The sequence below is a fragment of the Camarhynchus parvulus genome, chromosome 6 (genome assembly GCF_901933205.1).
Source record: "Camarhynchus parvulus chromosome 6, STF_HiC, whole genome shotgun sequence".
NCBI classification, from domain to species: Eukaryota; Metazoa; Chordata; class Aves; order Passeriformes; family Thraupidae; genus Camarhynchus; species Camarhynchus parvulus.
In genome coordinates this window covers 3,884,434-3,904,809 of record NC_044576.1, presented here as the reverse complement: position 1 = coordinate 3,904,809, position 20,376 = coordinate 3,884,434, and the positions used below count along the sequence as shown (strand labels likewise).

Below are 20,376 nucleotides of genomic sequence, written 5' to 3'. Positions count from 1 at the left end.
TGTGAGGACCAACAGCAGGAATTACACACACCCCCAGTACAACAGGAATTACACACACACCCCAGTACAACAGGAATTACACACACACCCCAGACAGTTTGTGGGTATCTGCCCCGTTTGGATGCACAGCCCTGTTCCAGGACTCAGACACAGCTGTGTACATAGGCACACGCACAGTCCCACATTTCTAATGGATTTATCCCTGGATATTCCCCCCCAGGGACACCTGGCTGTTGTTTGGTCGCCAGGCAGGACTGCAATAAGGACAAGCAATGCCAAACACCGAGCCTCTGGAGCTGGGGCAGGGCATGGAGGTGCCCAGGATGTCACTGAGCCAGCACAGGGTGTGCAGAGGGACATTGTGACAATACAAATTGGTATTTGTAGACAGCTGGACAATAGGTCCAGGAGTTTGGACCTATCCAGACACCCTTAGGGATGTACCTGCTCCAGCTGGAACCTCATCCATCAGCCAGTGTCTCCAGGGGTTTACCTGCTGTGGTGAATTTATCCATATTAACTCTGAGATGCTCCTGTTCCAGCATGGCCACCACTAGGAGCCACAGGCTCTGCAGGAATGAACCTGATCCAGGAATGAACCTGCTCCAGCATGGATTTACCCACAGCCCCTGCAGGAATGAACCTGCTCCTGGAATGAACCTGCTCCAGAATGGATTTACCCATAGCCCCTGCAGGAAGGAATCTGCTCCAGCATGGATTTCCCCACATCCCCTGCAGGAATGAACCTGCTCCAGGAAGGAACCTGCTCCAGGAAGGAACCTGCTCCAATATGGGTCTTACCCTGCTGTGCCATGAGTTTATCCATGGCCTCATGCACAGCTGCCGATGTCTCAAGGTGTTCCTGCTCTGGGATCTCCCCTTGGGTCCCAATCCCTTTGGAGGTGCAGACACTTTGAGATGTTCCTGCTGGAGGTGGAAGCCCAGCAGCACCACCCACTCACAGCCCAGTTGGCATGGGGGAGACAATCAGAAGGGCAAAAGGGAAAAAACTCATGGGTTGATATTAAGGCAGTTCAACAGGTAAAGCAAAAGCCACAAGGAATTCATTCTGTGTTTTGCATGGGCAGGAGGGTGTTCAGCCATTCCCAAGAACGCAGGGTTCCATCCTATGCCATTCTCCTTGAGCAGTTGGGATCAGCTGTCCTGGCTCTGTCCCCTCCCAATTTCTTGTGTAGCCCCTGTCTGCTCGCTGGTAGGGCAGGTGAGCAGAAAAGGCCTTGGCACACCAGAAAAGCTGGACTGGCAGGAAAATCCAGCCTCCTGTGGGATCTTGTGCTCCAGTCACTGGAGGTTCTCTGCCTCCAGATGCACACAGGCAACAAGGCTGATTTTTAACAGAGATGCAAAGTCTGGACCCCCCTGGATGGGACAGCTGTGTACAAGACGAACTTTGGGATTGTCAGGGAAGAGAATAAACAGCATCTATGGGAAGAGGGAAAAATCTTGGGCAGAAAGAGGAGCAGGAACAAGACACCCAGGGAAGTAACAAAGCGCTCAGAAGAGGGAGGAGAGGATGGTGCTCCATACCACAGAACACAGGAGCTGCTGAAGGATGTTCATCTCCTCCAGCTGACCATGCCCACCCTTAAGCTTCACACAACCTTTACTAACTTGGGCAATACTGCAATTTGAAGGCAAAGAGCTGGAGGCAAACTCTGCATTTCCAGGATGCCTGATCTTCCATTTCACCTGCAGGAATTTCTCAGCAGTTCCAGAGGCAGATTTTGGAAGTCTCCATAGCTGAAGCTGGGTATGGTTTCCAACAAGCCTCAAGGTACAGCTGAGTGGCACCATTTGCATCACATTTGCTTTATCTACACCTTCCTGAAGTGCTTGGCCACTGCCCTGATGTGCTGCTGGCAGTCCCAGGACCATTGATTTCCTCTATTCACCAGACATATCACCCACCAAGAAGGTTATTTTCCTCATTTAGCCTGCGGACTCCAAGAGCAGTAATGAATTCCCCTCAGCCGCCGGATCTGTGCACACAAATGACATCAAATAGGCAGTTTAAATCCTAACAAGCACTGACACATCCCAGGGACCCACTTCCACTGGGGGCAGGGAACACTGGCTCTGCATTTCCATCACACCCGTGTTATTTACTCCTGAATCTCAATGATACTCTGTGGTCACAGAAACCAGCAGCATTTTCACATTTGCATTTGAAGGGACCTTAAAAATGACCTTGCTCATTGGCAGTGACACCTTCCACTAGACCAGGATGCCTTCCCAGAGTCCTGCTGCTTCTGTACAAAATTGCCTCCTGTCCACTGATATTAAAGCCTGTTTTCCCTCCTAATAAAAGTGTATTATTTGCAAGAATGCAATACTCCCCTACACGTGCTAAATACGTGAGTGCGCATACATGTCATTATATATATATATATTTCTGTTTCTATTCACATCCAACACAAAGTATGTGTGCACTTACAAGACTGTAATTCAAATTTTCCATCAAGCCAGGCAGCTCCATTATGATTTCTCCCCTTTGTTCGCATCACCCACAGACACCACCTCAGAGAACATTAAGCAAGTGAACAAAACAAGCTGGCCTGCGCTGGGTAGTTTCTAGATCCATGTCAAGCTCAAGTCAAAGAGCTGCTGTGCAGCTTTCCTGACACAGCTGGGGTGTTTGACAGGAAACACCTCCAATAAATGTGCTCACAAACCAAATCAAAGGAGGGAATCTGGGGAAGGAAGCACTGCGCCAGGCAGGAATTGTTGCAGCCTGACAGGGAGCTTTTTTTCACTGATACCTTACTTCAAGTTTGCTCCTAATGAACAAGCCCCAAACACAGCCCAAAGACCCCAGACTTCAGGAAGTCTGACAGCCCATTTTCGACTTGGAAAGCAGGCACTGGTGCTGAAGTTTGGCTCTCCCTGCTCAGGCTCTGGTTTCCAAGGAAACCAGTGGCTGCAAGAGCCTTGCAAAACGCCGGTCCTGTGCTCCTGCTCGGAGCAGGCTGTGCTGGAGCTTCCCCTGACACCAGCCCTGCCAGGTGCTTTTCCAGAGCAATTCCAGGCGTTCAGGATGTCAGGATACACAGAACATACCTGACTTGACTGCACACTTTGGCCAAACCACTTTCTGTAGCTGCTGAGAGGAGAAAGGTATTATTGTCATGGTTCAGGCTCCAACATAGCAACAAATACTTTTGTTTTTTCCTGTTCTCTCTGCCCTTCAAAACAAAGACAAGCTACACAAAACACGAACGTCAGGCACTCCTCTGCCTGCACATACCCACTAGAAACGGCAGAGCAGCAGATGAAAAACATTTACAGAAATATTTAGACTTTATCCTGATGCAAAGGCAAGGATTTAAAAACCAAAAGCAAAGACCAGCAGCACAGGCAGCAAGGATTATCACTGATGGCAGTGACTGGCATTTAACCCATCTCCAGCTCAGCTTTCCTGAACCCCTTCCCTTAGGAAGATGTTTGTATTCACTAACTCTTATCATCCTACGGTATCTAGCTCGAGCAGGATAACCACAGAAACTGATATGTAACAATTCACTGTATCCTTTTTAACTCTCGAAAAACACCAAATTTTCCCCTTGACTCCTATTTTCCATCTGGTGCTCAGCAAGTTCAGAACTCACGGTGTCCTCTCTCCTTCCAGAGGCAGCTGGCTGGGCTAAATTCCGTGCTATGTCCATTTCTGTTCAGTTTCACAACTCTGACCCGACTTTATTATTATTATTGTTAATTTCAGAAACGTACGACACATCCTGTGTTTAGGAAAGTGGGATGCTGAAGCTCAGGAATGCTTTCTCAGAGTCTGCAGAGAAGGAATTCGTGTCCGTGGCCTGGGGACCTCATTTTGTGTTGAAGCATTTTAAAACTCTCCACCTACAGCATTCATACAGCTAAGGATGAATGTAACACAGCTCAAACAAGTATAAGTAATTATTCCAGTAGTACAGATAAAAGGGGGAAAAAAAGTTAATTCTGCAGAAAATGAAATTATGGAGCTGTAGTACAATTTAAAAAAGAGTCTCTATGTTAATTACCAGCTGTTAGTGTGCTCGGAGCTACTGTGCTTGCTGAACAGTGTTGTTTTGCATATAACCACCAAGAAAATGTCATTGTAGTTTCTGAAAAGAACTACTTTGCTTTAAAACACAGTTTACTGACACCACACTGCTAAAATTAATCTCCAAAAGCAGCAGAAAAACCCAGGGAAGTCTGTGCTGCTTGTTGAACAGAACTAAGAATAAGTGACATTGCAGCGATGTTTTATCTTGCAATTAAACTCATCTCAGCAAGAACCAGACAGAAGATGACAAAACAACTACGTGGCTTTAACAGCTTTATTGGGAGATTTGTTTTTTACCTTCCTTTGAGTCAAACCCCTCTGGAGCTTACACTCAGCACAGACATCACCAGCCTGAACAAACGTGTTGAGAGATGACCCAAAACACTGCTTCGACAGAGAAAAATCATAGTTCTGTGCTTAACAGCCTAACACCACACAGCCACCCCTTACTACTGTGAGTAACCCAAACCTGAGAGGGTTGTGATGTATTACACAAGGAGCTGAGCTGTCACAGTGTCCCCTTGTCACTTCCCAAGGCATTAAAGCGTGAGTCACATGAGTGCACAGAGGGGAGCCCCATCAGTGCCACCACAGCCGAGCCAGACCTGTCACAACACGGGGAAATCATGCTCGGCTGCCTGCTCCAGCACAGCCCTTCCTGTGCTCACAGCTCTGCCAGGGAGAGCTTCATCCCTCACAGCACAGCACCAGGGATCCTCCCCAACCTGTGCCATCAAATCCTGACCCTTCAAATGCACCCAAAAACCCCACTGACATTAATGGGTTTTTGTCCATCAAGCATCAGCTTAAACCACGTTCAGATGGATTTGACATTAAAGCAACCACAGCATTTAACAGCTCCCACAACAAATGATAAATGCAGTTCAATTAATTGCTCGCTGGACACATCAGAGTGGATTGACACCAAAATAATAAAATGAAGGTTGCACCACTACATCCATCTCTGTTGACTGCTTGGGGCAAGATGCTTCACCAGAAAGTGACAGGACTCAAGAGACCACCGCCATCCCAGCTTCTGCCCCACATTCCAGCAAACCATCCCTGCAGGAGCCTGCCTCAGTTCCTCCCCCATCACCTCCACCACCAGTTCCCAGTGGTTTCATCATGGACCAACCACCCCCCAAATTCATGCAGTGAGGGGAGAGGGGTTTGGGTCATTTCAGGGGTTTTTAGATGAAACTGCAGCATACATACCACTGATGAACACCAGAAGAGCATTTTGTGCCAACACCCTGAATACAAAGTGCTTTTCAAGTATTTCTGGGGATTTTATGACTATTATAATCATTTAAAATACATCTCTAGCCCCCAGAGGACGTGCACATTCTCCTTCAAAGAACCAATCTGGCCGTTGCAGGGATTTTGTTAAACCTCTTGTAGGGATGTTGTACTTTCCCTAAGGCTATGCAACCAAGCATTTTATAGTTCTTAAACCAGACCTCTTAAATACAACTCACAGGCTGCTCCTCCCCTCACAAACGAGTCTCTGGGATTTTGGCAGATTCCCCAAAAGTCTGCTAACTCCCCAAACCAAGTTATTTTTCCTTTTACTCAACATTTCTTACAAATGACACAGCACTTTGCTGCTGTCTGTTGTTAACAGCAGAGCTTGTACCACCTCAGCCAAGAGATCAGGCCCTTCACACTCATGAGCTCCATGCTTTATTCTGTGCTCTGCTTCTAAGTTTCTTTTTTTCTCCCTTCTGGAAAAGAAAACACGCTGATTACACAGCCTTCCAAAAAGGCAAACAGCTGTTGCAGATCCCTGAACAAAGCAGCCTGTTAAAATTAAAGTCCTGGGTATTTTCCCATGGCAAGGAGGAGGCAGGGATAGGGAAGAGTTGCAGCTTTGCTGGTTGAAAAGGCTTCTCTCTGCTTGGCTGCTCTGTAGAGTTTAAAGAGCAAAGGCAGTTGGTACAAACTCGGTCTCCCAGTATTCCCTCGGTGCTGACAGGCTCTTAGCAGCCAGGATATACCCTGCAAGAGGTCAAAGGTGTGGAAAAACAAACACGAGCAGCAATTTGGGAAGATGAAGAGGAGAGAACGATCTGTCACGGCATTTTTTCTGCCGCGGAAAACCAGCCAGCTTCTTGCCCTCTTACTCGGTCACTTCTGGCAAGTTATGTCCTTAGAGAGGGGGAGGGAAGAAAAAAGCCACTTATTTTAAATAACTAGCTTCTATTCTAAATAACTGGCTTCTTGAACAAGGAGACTGGTAAAGATGCTAATGCCTAATTCCTCTCACTCGTAACTCTGAAGAAAATGGCTGAATGGTTGGACGTGTCCCTCCATGGACTTCAGCTCCTCAAGTCAGCCCACAAAGTCCTGCTTCACTTTGAAAAACGTTGTAGAGACAAAACAAGCTCAAGCCTCCAACAGCAACTCCAACTGTTACAGCTCTGAAAAAGCAATTTTATTTAACCATATGCATCCTTAATTGGGGGTAGTGTGTAAGGGAAGATCCTGCAGCTTTAATAGTATTTGTCCACACAGGGCAATTAAATTTACTTTCACACTTTGAAAGCCATTCATAGAATCCCAAAATCGTTTGGGTTGGAAGAGACCTTTAAGGACCCGAAGTTCCCCCTCCTCCCACTGTCCCAGGCTGCTCCAAGCCCCAATGTCCGACCTGGCCTTGGGCACTGCCAGGGATGCAGGGGCAGCCCCAGCTGCTCTGGGCACCCTGTGCCAGGGCCTGCCCACCCTGCCAGGGAACAATTCCTAATTCCCAATATCCCATCCAGCCCTGCCCTCTGGCACTGGGAAGCCATTCCCTGTGTCCTGTCCCCAGTCCCTCTCCAGCTCTCTTACACTCATTCACAGTTCAGCCACTCTATAACCCAGAAGCTTCTGGGTGGCAGCACAGCAGCTTGCACCACCACAGACCCTCAAGTATCTACATGACCCTCATGATAATGCAATTCCCACAGATTTTCTGCTGCTATTGATCCTACCAATCTCCAGCCACCTCTGCCAGAGCAGGAGAGCAAATTCAGCACCACCTAACTACAAAAAAAAAAACCCAAACCCCAGAGGCTACTTTAGAATCATCTTGGTTGGAAAACCCCTCTAAAATCATCAAGTCCAACCATTCTCCCAGCACTGCCAAGGCCACCACTAACCAAGATCCCCAAGTGCCACATCCACGTGCCTTTTGAACACTTTGGAGGCTTGACAAAACCAAGGGTTGGGTGCCATCACCTCAAGAGTCACTGAGGTTCAGCATGAACAGGGGTAAAAAAACCCAACACTTTAGTGCAGATTTTGTTATTTCCAGATCCTCGCCACCACCATGAGTTATCTTGACCACTGGGCTCTTAGGGCTGACACAGAGCCCTCAACTCCTCCCAGAGCCAAGTACACTCCTGAAATCACTAGCAAGGATCTTTTCCTTTAATCACAGACCACTTTGGGTTGGAAGGGACCCTAAAACTTCTCTCATTCCAGCCTCCTGCCTTGGGCCGGGACACCTTCCACCATCCCAGGCTGCTCCAAACCCCACCTGAGCGATCACAACCTGCAGCCACAAGTTGACTTCAATATTGTAAATAATATTAGGAGTATTGGCCACGGATGATCAATACGAAACAACTCCCCAGCAGAGCTGGGCATTACACCCCACAGCAGACTGCAGAGCTGCATTCACACATTAAAATCCCAGCTGGAAAACGTTCATCCAAGGCTTTTCCTACAGATTTCACCGGGTACGGCAGAGGCTGGAACCTGTGGCGCTTCCCGGAGCTCTGGGAGCTCCATTTGCACTTCAGGAGCGCCGAGGGCAGCGACGCTGACAAGGAAACTGACACGTGTGGGGCTTTGCATTCCCAGGGGAAATTAACACCGAGGGATGCTTGGATGTTCACCACACACCCCGGGGATTTCACAGCCACCCCTGTCCCCCCTGCTCACTTTTTGGGGTGTTTTATTCGTTTTGGGCGCTGGAGGGGAGGCATTTCACGCGCCACCGCCGTTCCTCCCCTGACATCCCTTCAGAACGGCCTTAAAAGGACAAAATATCTGTGGCGGTGGGAATGGGGGGCGGGAACAGGAATGTGGGAATGGGAGCGGGAATGGGAAGCGGCGGGGCGGCAGGAGGAGCACACCCGGCCCGGCCCGGCGGGGTCCCGCCATGGCGGCCGGCCTGAGGGCGGGCAGTTGCCTGGAGACGGCGGGGCCCGCCATGGCGGCGGGAAAGGGCTGAGGCTGCGCGGGGAGCGGGGCCAGCCCCGCCACGGTCCCTCAGGGGACACAGAGTCCCCATGGCCCGTGTCCCGACATCCCTCCTCGGGAACCATCCCCGTGCCCCGGGCACCGTCCGCTCCGTCCCCGCATCCCGGAGCCCAGCCGGCGCACACGCTCCCCACTATCGGGATGGCTCCGGGGATCCGCCAGCGCTCCCGGTTATCAGCCCGAGGAATTCCTCACACGAGGAAGATGCCGGCCGCAGAGGGGAGGCGGATTTGCCCATCGACGGGGAGGTTGCGCCCCGGCCCCGCACACGGAGCCCGGCGTGGCGAGCATCCGCTTATCACCTCTTCCCTCCTCCTTTTTTATCCCCCGAGGAGCGCTGAACCAAAGGCACGGCGATGTACCGGCCAGGAGAAGGCACCGAGCGAGGGAGGGCTCCGCTTCCCCATTAAGGCGCTCTAATTTCCCTAATCTGCGGCAGGTGTGAAACCGGGGCAGCGCATCCCCCGGCGCGCCGGCACCTGAGGATCCCCGCAACTTTCCCTGCCCCCCGCACACCCTCCGGCGCACCAGGATACTGCAACAAGCTCCTGCTTCTGCCGAAACCCCCTCCCCAAAACACCAGCATCACGCCGGGCTCCAAGTTTCCCAGCTGGGAATGCTTCCCTGCGGGGTCCCGCAGCGAGCCCCGGGTTCCTCCCGCTCTCTCCCGCAGCGATAAAGCCTCCATGCCCAGGACACGATCCCGTGGCCCTGGAGGGATGTGGCGGCCGGGACGAGCTGTCCGGGACCCGGGCGTCCCGCTCTGCCGGCACCTGGGCGCTCACTCCTGCCGCTCTTCCCCCCACCAGCGCTCACAACTTTCCCACCCCGCGGGGCCACCCGGGGAGGATGCGGGATGCGGGAATGCCGCGCTCCGCTCCGCTCCCTGCCCGGCGGGCGGCGGCGAGGCCGGGGATGGAGCGGGATAAGGGAAGAGAGGGGAGGCTGAGCGGCAGGGTGACCCCTTGCTTACTGCGGGCTCTTGGGGTAGAAGGGGAGGGTGACGTGGCTGAGATCCTGGATGTCGAAAGCGGTGGGCTCGGCCGAGATCGCCTGGCGCTTGGTCCGCTGCTCGCCCTGCAAGGTGCCGGCGCTTTGCTGCTGCGCCTGCTGCGTGGCGGGCCGGATCACCGAGCGGTACTTGTCCAGCTCGTTCTGCAGCTTCTGGATCAGTTCGTCCTTCTGGTCCAACTCCAGCTCCAGCTCGTCGATGAGCGCATCCCGCTGCCGCAGCTCCTCGATCTTCTCCTGCAGCGCGTACTGTAAATCCCGCAAAGTGCCCATGGTCCTGCCGCCGCGCTCGCCCCTCGCCGCTCCGGGCAACTTTCCCCCGCCGGGGCCGCCTCCCCTCGCTCGGGCCACCCCGGCCCCCGCCGCCCCCCTGGGCTCGGCCCGGCCCCGCGGGGCCGCCGCAGCCGGACCCCCGGCACGGCGCTCCGGAGCCGGGGTGTTGTCAGGGGCGATGTGGATCCGCCTGCGTCAGGCCGGGCTGCCGAGGGAGCCGAGACACACACACACACACACCCGCGGCGGCGAGCGGGGAGGGAGGGGAGGCGGGCGGGCGGCGGGAGGGAGGCAGGGGCGGCGGGGAGGATGCACATGCTCGCCCCGCTCCCTCCCGCCGGCCCCGCCGCGCCCCGCGCCGCCCACGCCCCGCGGGCTGCCGAGCAGGGAGGGAGAGAAGGGAGGGGGGGGACCGGCCGGGAGCAGCGAGCGGTGCCTGCCCTCCCGGCCTTCTGCTGCGCTCCGAGCCGCGCACACCTCCCGTGCTGCTCCCCTCCCTCCCTCTGCTCCGCTTCTCCTTAAAGAACTTATCCCCCCTTTACTTTGCTTTTAAAGAGCCGGGTTGTGTTGTTTTCGCACAAGCTAGCGTCTGGCATGGCTCCTCCTCAAGCCTCAGCAAGCTCCGGGCTCCAAAAACCCAGATTTTCACGGGAATATCGGTCAAGTCTGTCTGCGCTGGAAAAGCCTGGAGGCAGGGCATCTGGCTTTCAGAGCGCTGAGAAAAAAAAAATCCCTTAACTTAAAATCTGGGAGATTTTCTGCCTGGCCCACATACCCATGTGAAAGCCCAAGTTTCTGCCGTACCAAACTGATCAGATTCCCCAGAGTGCAGGGTTTTCCTTCGTGCACTCAGGTTTTCTGTGTGGCTCTACCTCTGCCATATAGCCCACGGGGCTGCAGCACAGAAATAACAAAATCAAACAAATGAGCCACAGTGGCCAAGTCCTTGGTGCCAAATGATTCTGGGTTCTTCCATTTGCCCGGTGCTGAAAGGCCAGCGATGCTCAACCTGAGAGCACAGCCCCAGCCTTGGCTCTCTGGGGAAGAAACAGGAGCTCTGAGCTGTTTTGGGGCTTCCTGGTCAAATCATCCAGCTTGGAGGAGCCAGTGATGAAAGCCTCAGAGTGTAAGAACCTCACCAAAGCTTCCGCAGCGATGAGGCACTGGCACAGTTTCACGCTCAGAGGTTTCCAGCAGTTGTTTCTGTTCCTTCAGCAGCTGTTTCTGTTCCCTCTTGGGGAGTTGGATTTCAGGAGGAAGAGGAGGATGCAGCCCTGAGCGTACTTTTTGTGTTTCTGTCTAGACCTCCCATGCCAGGCATGAGCTGGGAGTGCCAGACATCAGCCCCTGCTTATGGGGCTGAGCCCCTTTGGTCTTGCCCTTTTTCCCCCACCCTGTTACACACTGGCTCCAGCTTTCAACCTGCAGCTGGTCTTTTTAAAATAAAGTTATAAAAGAGAACAGATGAGGAATTAGAACTGCTCCCTGCTCCACACTGTTGCTGGAAAGGGCCTGGCCTCTGCTCACAGACATGAGGCTTTGCAGCGGTTTTTTTGCGCATTTGATCCTTCATTTTTTTGAGATGCACATGGAAAGGGGGGAAAAATTTGGGTTATGCAAAACTCTTCAGTTTTCAGTCCCCTTAATACATTTGTGCCAGGCACAAAGCAAACTCCCCCCAGTTGTTTCCACAGGTTTAAGTCCAGACAGCATTTTTTACTGTCGATTCTCCCTATTTCCATCTCACATAACTCACTGGGAACAAAAGTACCAGATATCTGCTGAACATTTCCATTTTAAAGACAACAGGCATTAAACAGATGCATTCCTGCTGCCTACAAACCGGGAATCAGTGATAAATAAAATATTTTAACAGCATTCAGCCAACACGCTGTAAGTTTCATTGCTTTTCTCCCTGCAGAAGTGAAATCTGCGGGAGGGAGAGGTGATACCAGTTACCTGAAGCCCACCCGGCTTCAAAAGAATCACAGCTCTGGGGAAAGCTGGTGCATAATTTCTCAGTGACAAGCAGTAAAATAATATGTGAGAGGGGCACAGCCTGGGACTGAGACAACAGTGCCCCAGAACAGAAAGGATCCACAGAAAACCATGAGAAATTAGGGCACATAAAGCTGTCAAGGAATTTAGCTGAGTGTACCTAAAATATATATTTATCTCCAGGTAGGAAGCAGATTTTCATTAGACCCTTGGGAGCCTCAATAGAGATTTTTATGGTCCAGGTTTAGATTTGGGACCATAACCAGCAGCTGTCAAGCCCAAGGCCAGTGTTTAGAGATGAGGCCAAAGCAGCCCAAAGGGCTTCACAAGCCAACAGCAGAGCTGTGCCATGGGGAGACAGCCTGCAATTGCCTATTCCTGGCTATTCCCTGCTCTCCCAAAGAAACCTGAGCACAGACACCACGAGGCCAGCACAGATCCTGCTGTGTGATCTCAGGGTACCACCCCACTCCAATCAAAATAAACCCTATGGTCCCGTTCCTTTTGATTTAAAGCACCCAATAAAACAAATAAATAAATAAATAAATGGATCTCAGGCTCAACAGAGCAGCTGCTTTGTCTGCTTGATCCAGGGAAGGGAAAAGAAACAGCTTTCGGGAGAAGAATGGCAGGAATGCACCAACTGGCTTGGTGTTGGGTGAAGCTGCTCACAGCTTAAGGAAACCTTCCCAAAGCCTGTTCCTGCTCCCTGCACTGCCAGAGTGTGCCTGGATGTCGAGTGGGAAGCCCAAAAAAAAGAGCATCTGCAGAGATCTGTCCCAGAGCACAGCACACCAGGGCTGGCTGGTGGGAATCACACAGAGCAGGGATGGTTCTCCTCTCTGCTGCACTCACAACATTTCCTCTCTGCACAGCCCCGGGGTTTTGATACCTTCTGCTTCTGAACCTTTTCAGGGATCATCTGTCACCAAATGCACCCACTCAGCTGCCATTTTTCAAGCTGAAACTGCATTTGAGCACTGCCTATCCTGCAAACACCTCCCTGGATTCCCGAGACAGGGTTCAGGGAGCTGGCAAGATCCCTGACAGCAAAATGTCACCTTGCTCCAGCCGGCCAGGACAGCAGGGACAGAGAGGCTGGACATGCACCACTGACCACATACATAAACATCTGCCTCCTCCTGGATGTGGTGTTTGTTCCCTGCCTAATCCACTCCCCTCTTTACCCAAAAAAATCTGCAGGAGCAGATCAGCCCGTGGCAGAAAGTTGAACCAGCTGGATTTTGTGCTGGATTATCCTGCTGGTGGGAAGGTCTGTGACCTGCAGGACTCTACACAACCAAATTCCTGCCCTACCCTGCACAGTCACAGCAATGTCTTTATGATGAGAAGGACCTACAAAGAGACAGGAAAATTTCGAGGGAGGCAGCACAGCAACTGAAGCCTTGCAAAAAGCACCTCGGGGTGTGGTCACACCTGAGACTCGCCACATTTAATCCATGGGATGCCTCCTGCTATTCCACCACGTCCCCAAAATCCAGTCCCCAAGGCAGAGCAAGGAGTGCCACCTACTGAAACACGGGCACACCCAACTCCTCCCTAAGGCACATCTGGCCATTCCTTCTGCCCCAAAGCACCTCTGGCAGCTCTTCCTGGGGCCACAGGGCCCTACAGATTTATAGGGGCCACCTGGGAACCAATTCAGCCCCCAGGGATGGCGATGAAGCTGAAATTACTGCGGCAAAGCAGCCTTGCCAAGACCACTGCAGGAATTTAATATCTGGGGAGTGCTTCAGCCTCTTTTCTCTAGGAAAACAAAACCTATTTTCTCATGACACTGGATGTTCCTCCTCCCTATTTTGGTCCTTTCCAGAGCTTGTAAAACAAAACTGAAAGCCATTTGTTCCTCCCCACCAAAGGATGGAGATGTCCAGCTCTGAGCACTGTCATACAAACCCCACTGATTCCTGCATGCTGGAAGTCAAATCAACACCTGAACCGGATTATCCTGATGACTTTCCTTTAGGGCATCAGTTCTTTCCATGCTCAGTAAGGAACATGGAGAAGTGTGAAGAGCATGCAGCCATTCCAGGAAATCCTCTCAGGATGAATCTGGGGTAGAGTGCATGAGAAGGAAAAGAAAAATACCACAAGGCTTATTAATGGAACAAAAAATTGCTCGCTGCAGAAGAAGCCGAAGGAAAAAATAACAATGTGCTGTTCTGCAGTTGTAATGCATTTAGCTTTTTATATCACATTAGGGACACACAGAACACCAAAATGAATGTTTGTGCCATGCAAAACCCAAGGAGGAGATATTGGGAGCATGGAATAGCAGAGGATTCTCCAAGAACACAGTGGTTTCAAGCACACGTCTCATCACATTGAAGATTTAAATTCTCCTTTGTGGGCTCTTTGCCTGAAAGGAGGAGATGGATGGCACAAAGCACCTCCTGTCAGTACAAGGTGAGAGATCTCCCTCCCCTTGTTGTTTTTGCAGGCTGGAGCAAAGCCTGGGCTGTGCTTCCTGCTGGGTGGGCTGCAGAGCTGAAACAACACCAGTATCACTCATCTCATTACAAGCTCTACAGAAAAATGGCACCAGAAAATCCTTCTCTCAAGCCACAAGTTCAACAAACCCTTCAAAGCTTCTTCCTTCCATCAGAGCAACCAAAACCATCCCTCTGAGTTCTTCTCCCCCTATTGCCACCATCTCTGGCCGCACATCTACAGAAACCTCTGCCTTCCAAAAGCAGGAAGATTTTCTCCCATGACCACACAGAAAATTGGATTTTCAGCAGCTCAGCCCTCCAGCTGGGTGCACATGGTGGCTGTGCGTCCCCACAGCCCTGCAGGGTTAAGGGAATGCTGTGGGGATTCCTGGGAGCATTTCTCACATCCTCAGCCTGAATGACATCCTTGGGGCCAGGCTTTCTCCAGGAAGGACCACACACATGATCCCAACCCCTCCTGCAGGAACCAGTGCCACAATCCTGATGCCTCCTCTCCAGACACACCTCAAGTGACTGGTTCATTTTCCCCACTTCCCTGGAAAGGCTGGACTGCCTCTCAAGATCACACACAGGCAGAGCTTAAACACTTCTTCCTCTGGGCTGAATTAAGTCAGAAACCAGTTCTAAATGATTCAGTTGCCTTAAGAAGTCTCCTTAGGCTCAGCTTAAGCAGAAATTTGTTCTGCAAGCTGCCAAAATAAACACTCAGTGCTCTTTGCAGTTACCACAATCAGACACTGCCCATGCCCTGCTTCTCCCAGCAGTCCCAGGGCACTGCCTATGTAGAGCAAAAAGCAGCATTTAGACAAGGCAGGCCCTGGAAATGCAGGTTTCCATTTGCTTTCAGCCATAAGCAACCAGCAAATGAACCCAGGGACCAATTAAATGGAATGCAGGGAAGCAGATTTAGTCGTGGAGCCACAGGATCCAGGATGCAACGGAGGTGAAGTCTGTAAAAAACACCAACTCAGTTGATGTTGCTGGGAAAACAGGTTCATTCTGCTCCCACACACATCTCTGCTGGACTGGGGGAAGCTGGAACAGTTGAAGGAAGGTGGGAGCCATGTGCTGGGTCTGGTTTCCACAGGGACAGCCAGGCCAGCTTCCTTCCACTCCTCATCAGCCAGAGCTGAATGCTGGGGCCAGCCTGTGCTCAGTGACCCTGGGACATTCACCGCCCCCCACACATTCCTCCTTGGAGTGCATCTCTTCCACACCTTCTCCATGTGAAATCACCTCTGGGCTTGTCTTTATCTGGGACTCCAATGAGCAACAACCACTCCCAGGGCACCCTTGGAAGCACAGAAGTGTTTGGGTTCAAAGGGACTTTAAATCTCAGCTCATTCCACCCCTGCCATGGGCAGGGACACCTTCCACTGTCCCAGGTTGCTCCAAGCCCCAAAGTCCAGCCTGGCCTTGGGCACTGCCAGGGATCCAGGGGCAGCCCCAGCTGCTCTGGGCACCCTGTGCCAGGGCCTGCCCAATTCCTAATTCCCAATATCCCATCCCTCCCTGCCCTCTGACACTGGGAAGCCATTCCCCCTTGTTCCTCCATCCCTTGTACAGAGCCCCTCTCCATCTTTCCTGTAGCTCCTTCAGGCACTGCAAGGCCACAGTTTGGTCACCCCAAAGCTTCTCCTCTCCAGCCTGAACAATCCCAACTCTGCCAGAGCATTGGTCTTTGTCAGGTGCTGGGAAAAACTTGGGCTCACCAAAAAAGATTGTTCCACCAGACAGCTGCAATTCTTCTCAGTTTCCTTTTAAAACACAGCACGAGCACAGCTGAACTCCTCAGTTTCAGCTTTTCCCCTCTCTGACCTGCACCTCGCTCATTGTTTTAGTCACGGTGCTCTGGCTGCAAGAGGTGGAAAGCAAAACCCTCAGGAAGGTGAGAACAGCAAGAAGCTCATTCTACCCCCCTCCCAAATTTTATTAATGGATAGCAGGTCATTTCTCCAGCCTCATTTTGAGGCTGTTTGATGCCATTCCTTCACTTTGGGGGTTTCACAGTGACAAACCTCTCAGCAGCCCCGAGCATTTGCAATTCTGGGTGCACCCTCTGTTCACCCCTTCAGACCCTGCAGTTTTCTTATCGCTCCTCGCCAGTAATGCACCACTCACCTCCCATAATTGCCTTGGTCTGTTGGGTTGATTTATCCAGCCTTCAAAACAATTCATTTGTATTTGAAATTGGATTAGAAATACACACAAATTCCGCTCCCCCGATATGAAAATAACCAGTGTGTTACCATTATTTCATGATGCATTGAGAACAAGTGCCCTGTCCCTTTACACAATCAGTTTAATTCCCTTGCTTATTAAAAAAAATATTATTTGGCTGTTTCAGGTATTTATAATAATAAACACAAACCATAGATTTTAATTCTGGGGTTTACATGCCTGGAGAACAGGCTGGTGTTTCTTTAAGTTGCACTGAGAGTTGCCTTCCTTTTCAAAAGCAGATTTGTGGCAGAAATTATCCTGAAATCTCTGACCTCTGCACGTCCTGAGCAACTAGAAATACCCCACTGGAGCACCAGACTCTTATTTAGGAATCCACAGGTGTTTATGGCCACAATTCCAGCAATGCTAAACCCTTCCTCTCCAAAAGCATTTCCCAAAAAGCTCTGCCCACAGGAGCTGAGCCCTGTGTTCATTTAAGGCTCAGAATCAATGGCTGCACCCCACAGAGGACCAGGCTTGTTACAGTTCCAAGGAAATATCCATGAATCACCCAGGCACAATCTGCAAACAGGGCTCACATCAGGCCTCACAAAGGTTTTACAGCGCTCCACTGACTTCTACAGCGATTTCTTATTTATGCTTGGGGGAACTCCATCAAGTTGGGCTCTCAGAGTGTGTAAAATGTTTATATTCACCGTTTTCTCTGTCAGTGTTTGCAGGGACTGATTGCTCTACTCATCAGAGCATTAGAGACCAGCACTCGCCTGATTTCCTCAGCACTGCCAACACCTCTCAGCTGAGTGCCCTGGGTGAGTCAGGGGCAGGCAGAGCTTTTCTCCTCTCCTCTCTTCCATTTCTGGTGCAGATCTGCAGCCAAACCCCTGGCTGAGGTGCAGGGCTCCATCCTGGCGGGCACTGCTCCACCTCCTCACCTGCCCTGGTGTTCCCCCCTCCAGTTCCATTCCCAGCTGCTTTTCCTCTGACTTTAACCCCTCTCCAGCAGAGAATTCAAACATGCCAGGAGGGTTCACCTGTGCACCTCTTCCCCACCAGCTCCCAGTCTTTGGTTTGTGTGGAAAACAGCACAATCATCACTTCTGGGGAGTTGTGATATCAACTACTGGGAGCTTCCTCCAGCCTAAATGGGAAAATCTCTTGGAAGTGATGCTGCTGCAAAGGCAAAGTGTGCTGGGTCTGCTCCTCTGTGCTTGGGAAAGGAAGATTCCTCGGCTGGTGTTGATCTTTTATATCAGCACAGAAAGGTTTGGGTTCAAAGGGACCTTAAAGCTCACCCAGTGCCACCCCTGCCATGGCTAGGAACACCTTCCACCATCCCAGGCTGCTCCAAGCAGTATCCCTGGACACTTCCAGGGATGCAGGGGCAGCCAGAGCTCTCTGGGCACCCTGTGCCAGGGCCTGCCCACCCTGCCAGGGAACAATTCCTAATTCCCAATATCCCATCCTCTGTCATTTTGAAGCCATCTCCCCTTGTCACTCCATCCCTTGGTCCAAAATCTCTCTCCATGTTTCCTGTAGCTCCTTCAGGCACTGCAAGGCCGCAGTTTGGTCACCCCAAAGCTTCTCCTGTCCAGGTGAGCACCCCCAGCTGTGCCAGCCTTTCCTCCCAGCAGAGCTGCTCCATCCCTCTGCCCATGCTGGTGCCTCCCCTGGGCTCTCTGCAGCAGCTCCAGGTCCCTCCCGTGCTGGCACCAGGTGATTTCTCTGCAAGAACTCTTTGTGTTGCAGCTTTATCTCCTCTGCTTTCCTTGAGCAAGCTCAGGCAACAGGGCCCTTTCCCCCTTCCCAAATTTCCACAATCCCAGCACACAAAACCTCATTTCCAAACCCATCTCCAGAGCCCCTGGCACAAGAGGAAGGATCAAAACAAGGCACAAACCCTGCACTGTGCAGCAAGAGGGCAACACATTCCAGACCCCTGAGCAGGAGAGCAAACTCACAGCCTGCTTCCACAAACTGTGGGAAATGGATTTGGAGAAAATTTTTAGAGCTTGACAGAAGGCTTACGTAGTGTGCATCTGTATGTAAACCTTGAGATAAGAAATGTTGGCTTAGAAATGCTGTGGGATAGGAGGACAGACATTGTTGAGAGAGAAATAGAACTAAAAACAAGTTTTAAAAGGTAGTTTTGTAAAAAAGGACTAGGTATTTTAGAGAATTAGAATTATGAAAGATGTATTGTAGTAGGGCTTACAAGGGGTAATTTTAGATGATTGAAGTATTTATAGTATGGTGTGTTTAAAGTTGATAGGTTAAAAAATGTTTATAAATGTATTCTAATTAAGAAATAGTTGGCTTCTGATTGCTTCCAAACCACCCCTGCTCCTTTCCACACACACACAAATCGCTTTGTTTTTGCTTTGCACCCACTATTTCCTTTTTTTCCCTTTTGCTCCCAAGGCAGGGCTATCAGCAAAGAGAGTTTGCAGCCGATGCTTCGGGCATGACGCGGCTCCTGTGCCACCTCCGCTGCCTTACATGGCCCGCAGCTCGGGCAGGCACGGCATTCCCCACATTCTTCCCTTTTTCCCGGCTTTTTATCCCCGTTTCTCTCGGCAGGAGAGAACACAAACGCGAGGAGTAAGGCCGCCCTCTGCTGCCCTGCACCAAACATCGGGCGAGCGACAGCATCACAAGAAAAAACAGAAAAGCTACCGAACAAAAAAAATCCTCACAGCGACCAAAATGCAATATAACAATAAAAAAATAGTCATCTCATTAAAAAATAGCAATACTATTGCTCAAGCCCAGCTTTAACACAGTAATTTATTCGTTTTCTCTGCAAGGGAGAGAACTTTTTAACCACAAGTTTTTTTCAAGTTACCCACTACAACCCCCCAAAAAGCGAACACGTGGCATCTTAAGGAGCTTATTTATATAAAAATGGGCTTTTATAAACCCACAGCAAAGTCTAGAGGTCCCTTACAGCAATCAAACTCACAGCCTGCTTCTGCTTAATATTCATTTTGCCCAATAAACAAATTATTTCAGAGCTGTAACGACTCTGCCTGCAGACACCACGTTTTGGGTGGGTTTTCTTTACCATTCCTGTGGTATGGTGAATAATACCAGATTTAAACAATACCATCTCTTGGTTCCCCCTTAAAGAGAGGCAAAGGATTGATCTGGTGTGAGCTGGAATCAATGATTTGATGTAGTAATGGACATTAAAGCATTGATTTGCACCCATTCCTGGCTCAACTCCCAACCACCCTCAGTGTGCACACAAAATTCAGGACACACAGACCCAACACATCCCTATTGTTTAGTATTAATGACCAATCTGAAAAATGGAGGGGGTTTATTTCCTCTATACACGCCACATTTTTGTCTCACTTCTTTGAATTTTAAATGATTCCATTTTCAGAAGTCTGGCTCTTTTTGCTCTCCATTTATATTCCCTTGTAAACTCCCAGAAAAGTCAATTAAATTTAAATAGCTCACACTAATACCACAAATATTTCACTGCAATTGCAGCTAAAGCCTCCCCAAAGCCTCACAACAAACCCTGACTTCCTAAACTGCTCAGATCCACAGATAAAATCAAGTTTTGCAAGCAAACTCTGATTTTAAAAACCATGAATGCAATTTCCAAGCAGAATCAGTATTGATTGGGCGGCAGATCAGCAAATGCTGAGCATGGAGGGGTAAATTATGGGAGAAAAATCAATCCAGGAGCCCTACTAGGATGGGGAATTTAAGTACATATGGTTTTTATCCTTTAACTTTCTCTATATTTTTATAGGAGACACCCACAACAGGGGGTAAATAAAGTTTGTAAAAGGCAAATCAAACCCAAGCAGATTGAGTGATTCAGGAAAATAAATCAATGCTCAAAACTAATAAATTCCAATATTCAGTTCAATAAATCAATCTGGTGAAACCTCCCAGTTCCCAATTTTTTAGTAGTATAAAATCCTTACCAGGAGGTGAAATTGGAGGTGGGAACCCCAAATCTAAAACCCAGCCTATGGATGAGCTACATTCTGCCATCTCTACTCTTCTAAAAGAAGGTAAAGCTATGGATTTTACCCCCTCACTTCTCCTATTTAAAGGTTCCACCAAATCCCTCACAGCTGGAGCAGGTTTGGAGCTCTTCAGTGG

The 20,376-nt window shown here is 50.3% G+C and overlaps 1 protein-coding gene across 2 annotated transcripts in view; it reads right to left on the bottom strand.

Moving 5' to 3' along the window:
• PRKG1 (protein kinase cGMP-dependent 1) overlaps positions 1-20,376 on the bottom strand; it is a 369,443-nt gene that overhangs the window by 331,672 nt on the left and 17,395 nt on the right. The window contains exon 1 of one of the 2 annotated variants that reach the window (XM_030950732.1): positions 9,288-9,877. The exons of the other annotated variant lie outside the window; for it this stretch is intronic. Coding sequence (XP_030806592.1) covers positions 9,288-9,598 — 311 coding nt within the window. The 5' untranslated portion in view covers positions 9,599-9,877. Of the gene's footprint in view, positions 1-9,287; positions 9,878-20,376 lie in introns of those variants that run through there. 2 annotated transcript variants of the gene reach the window in all.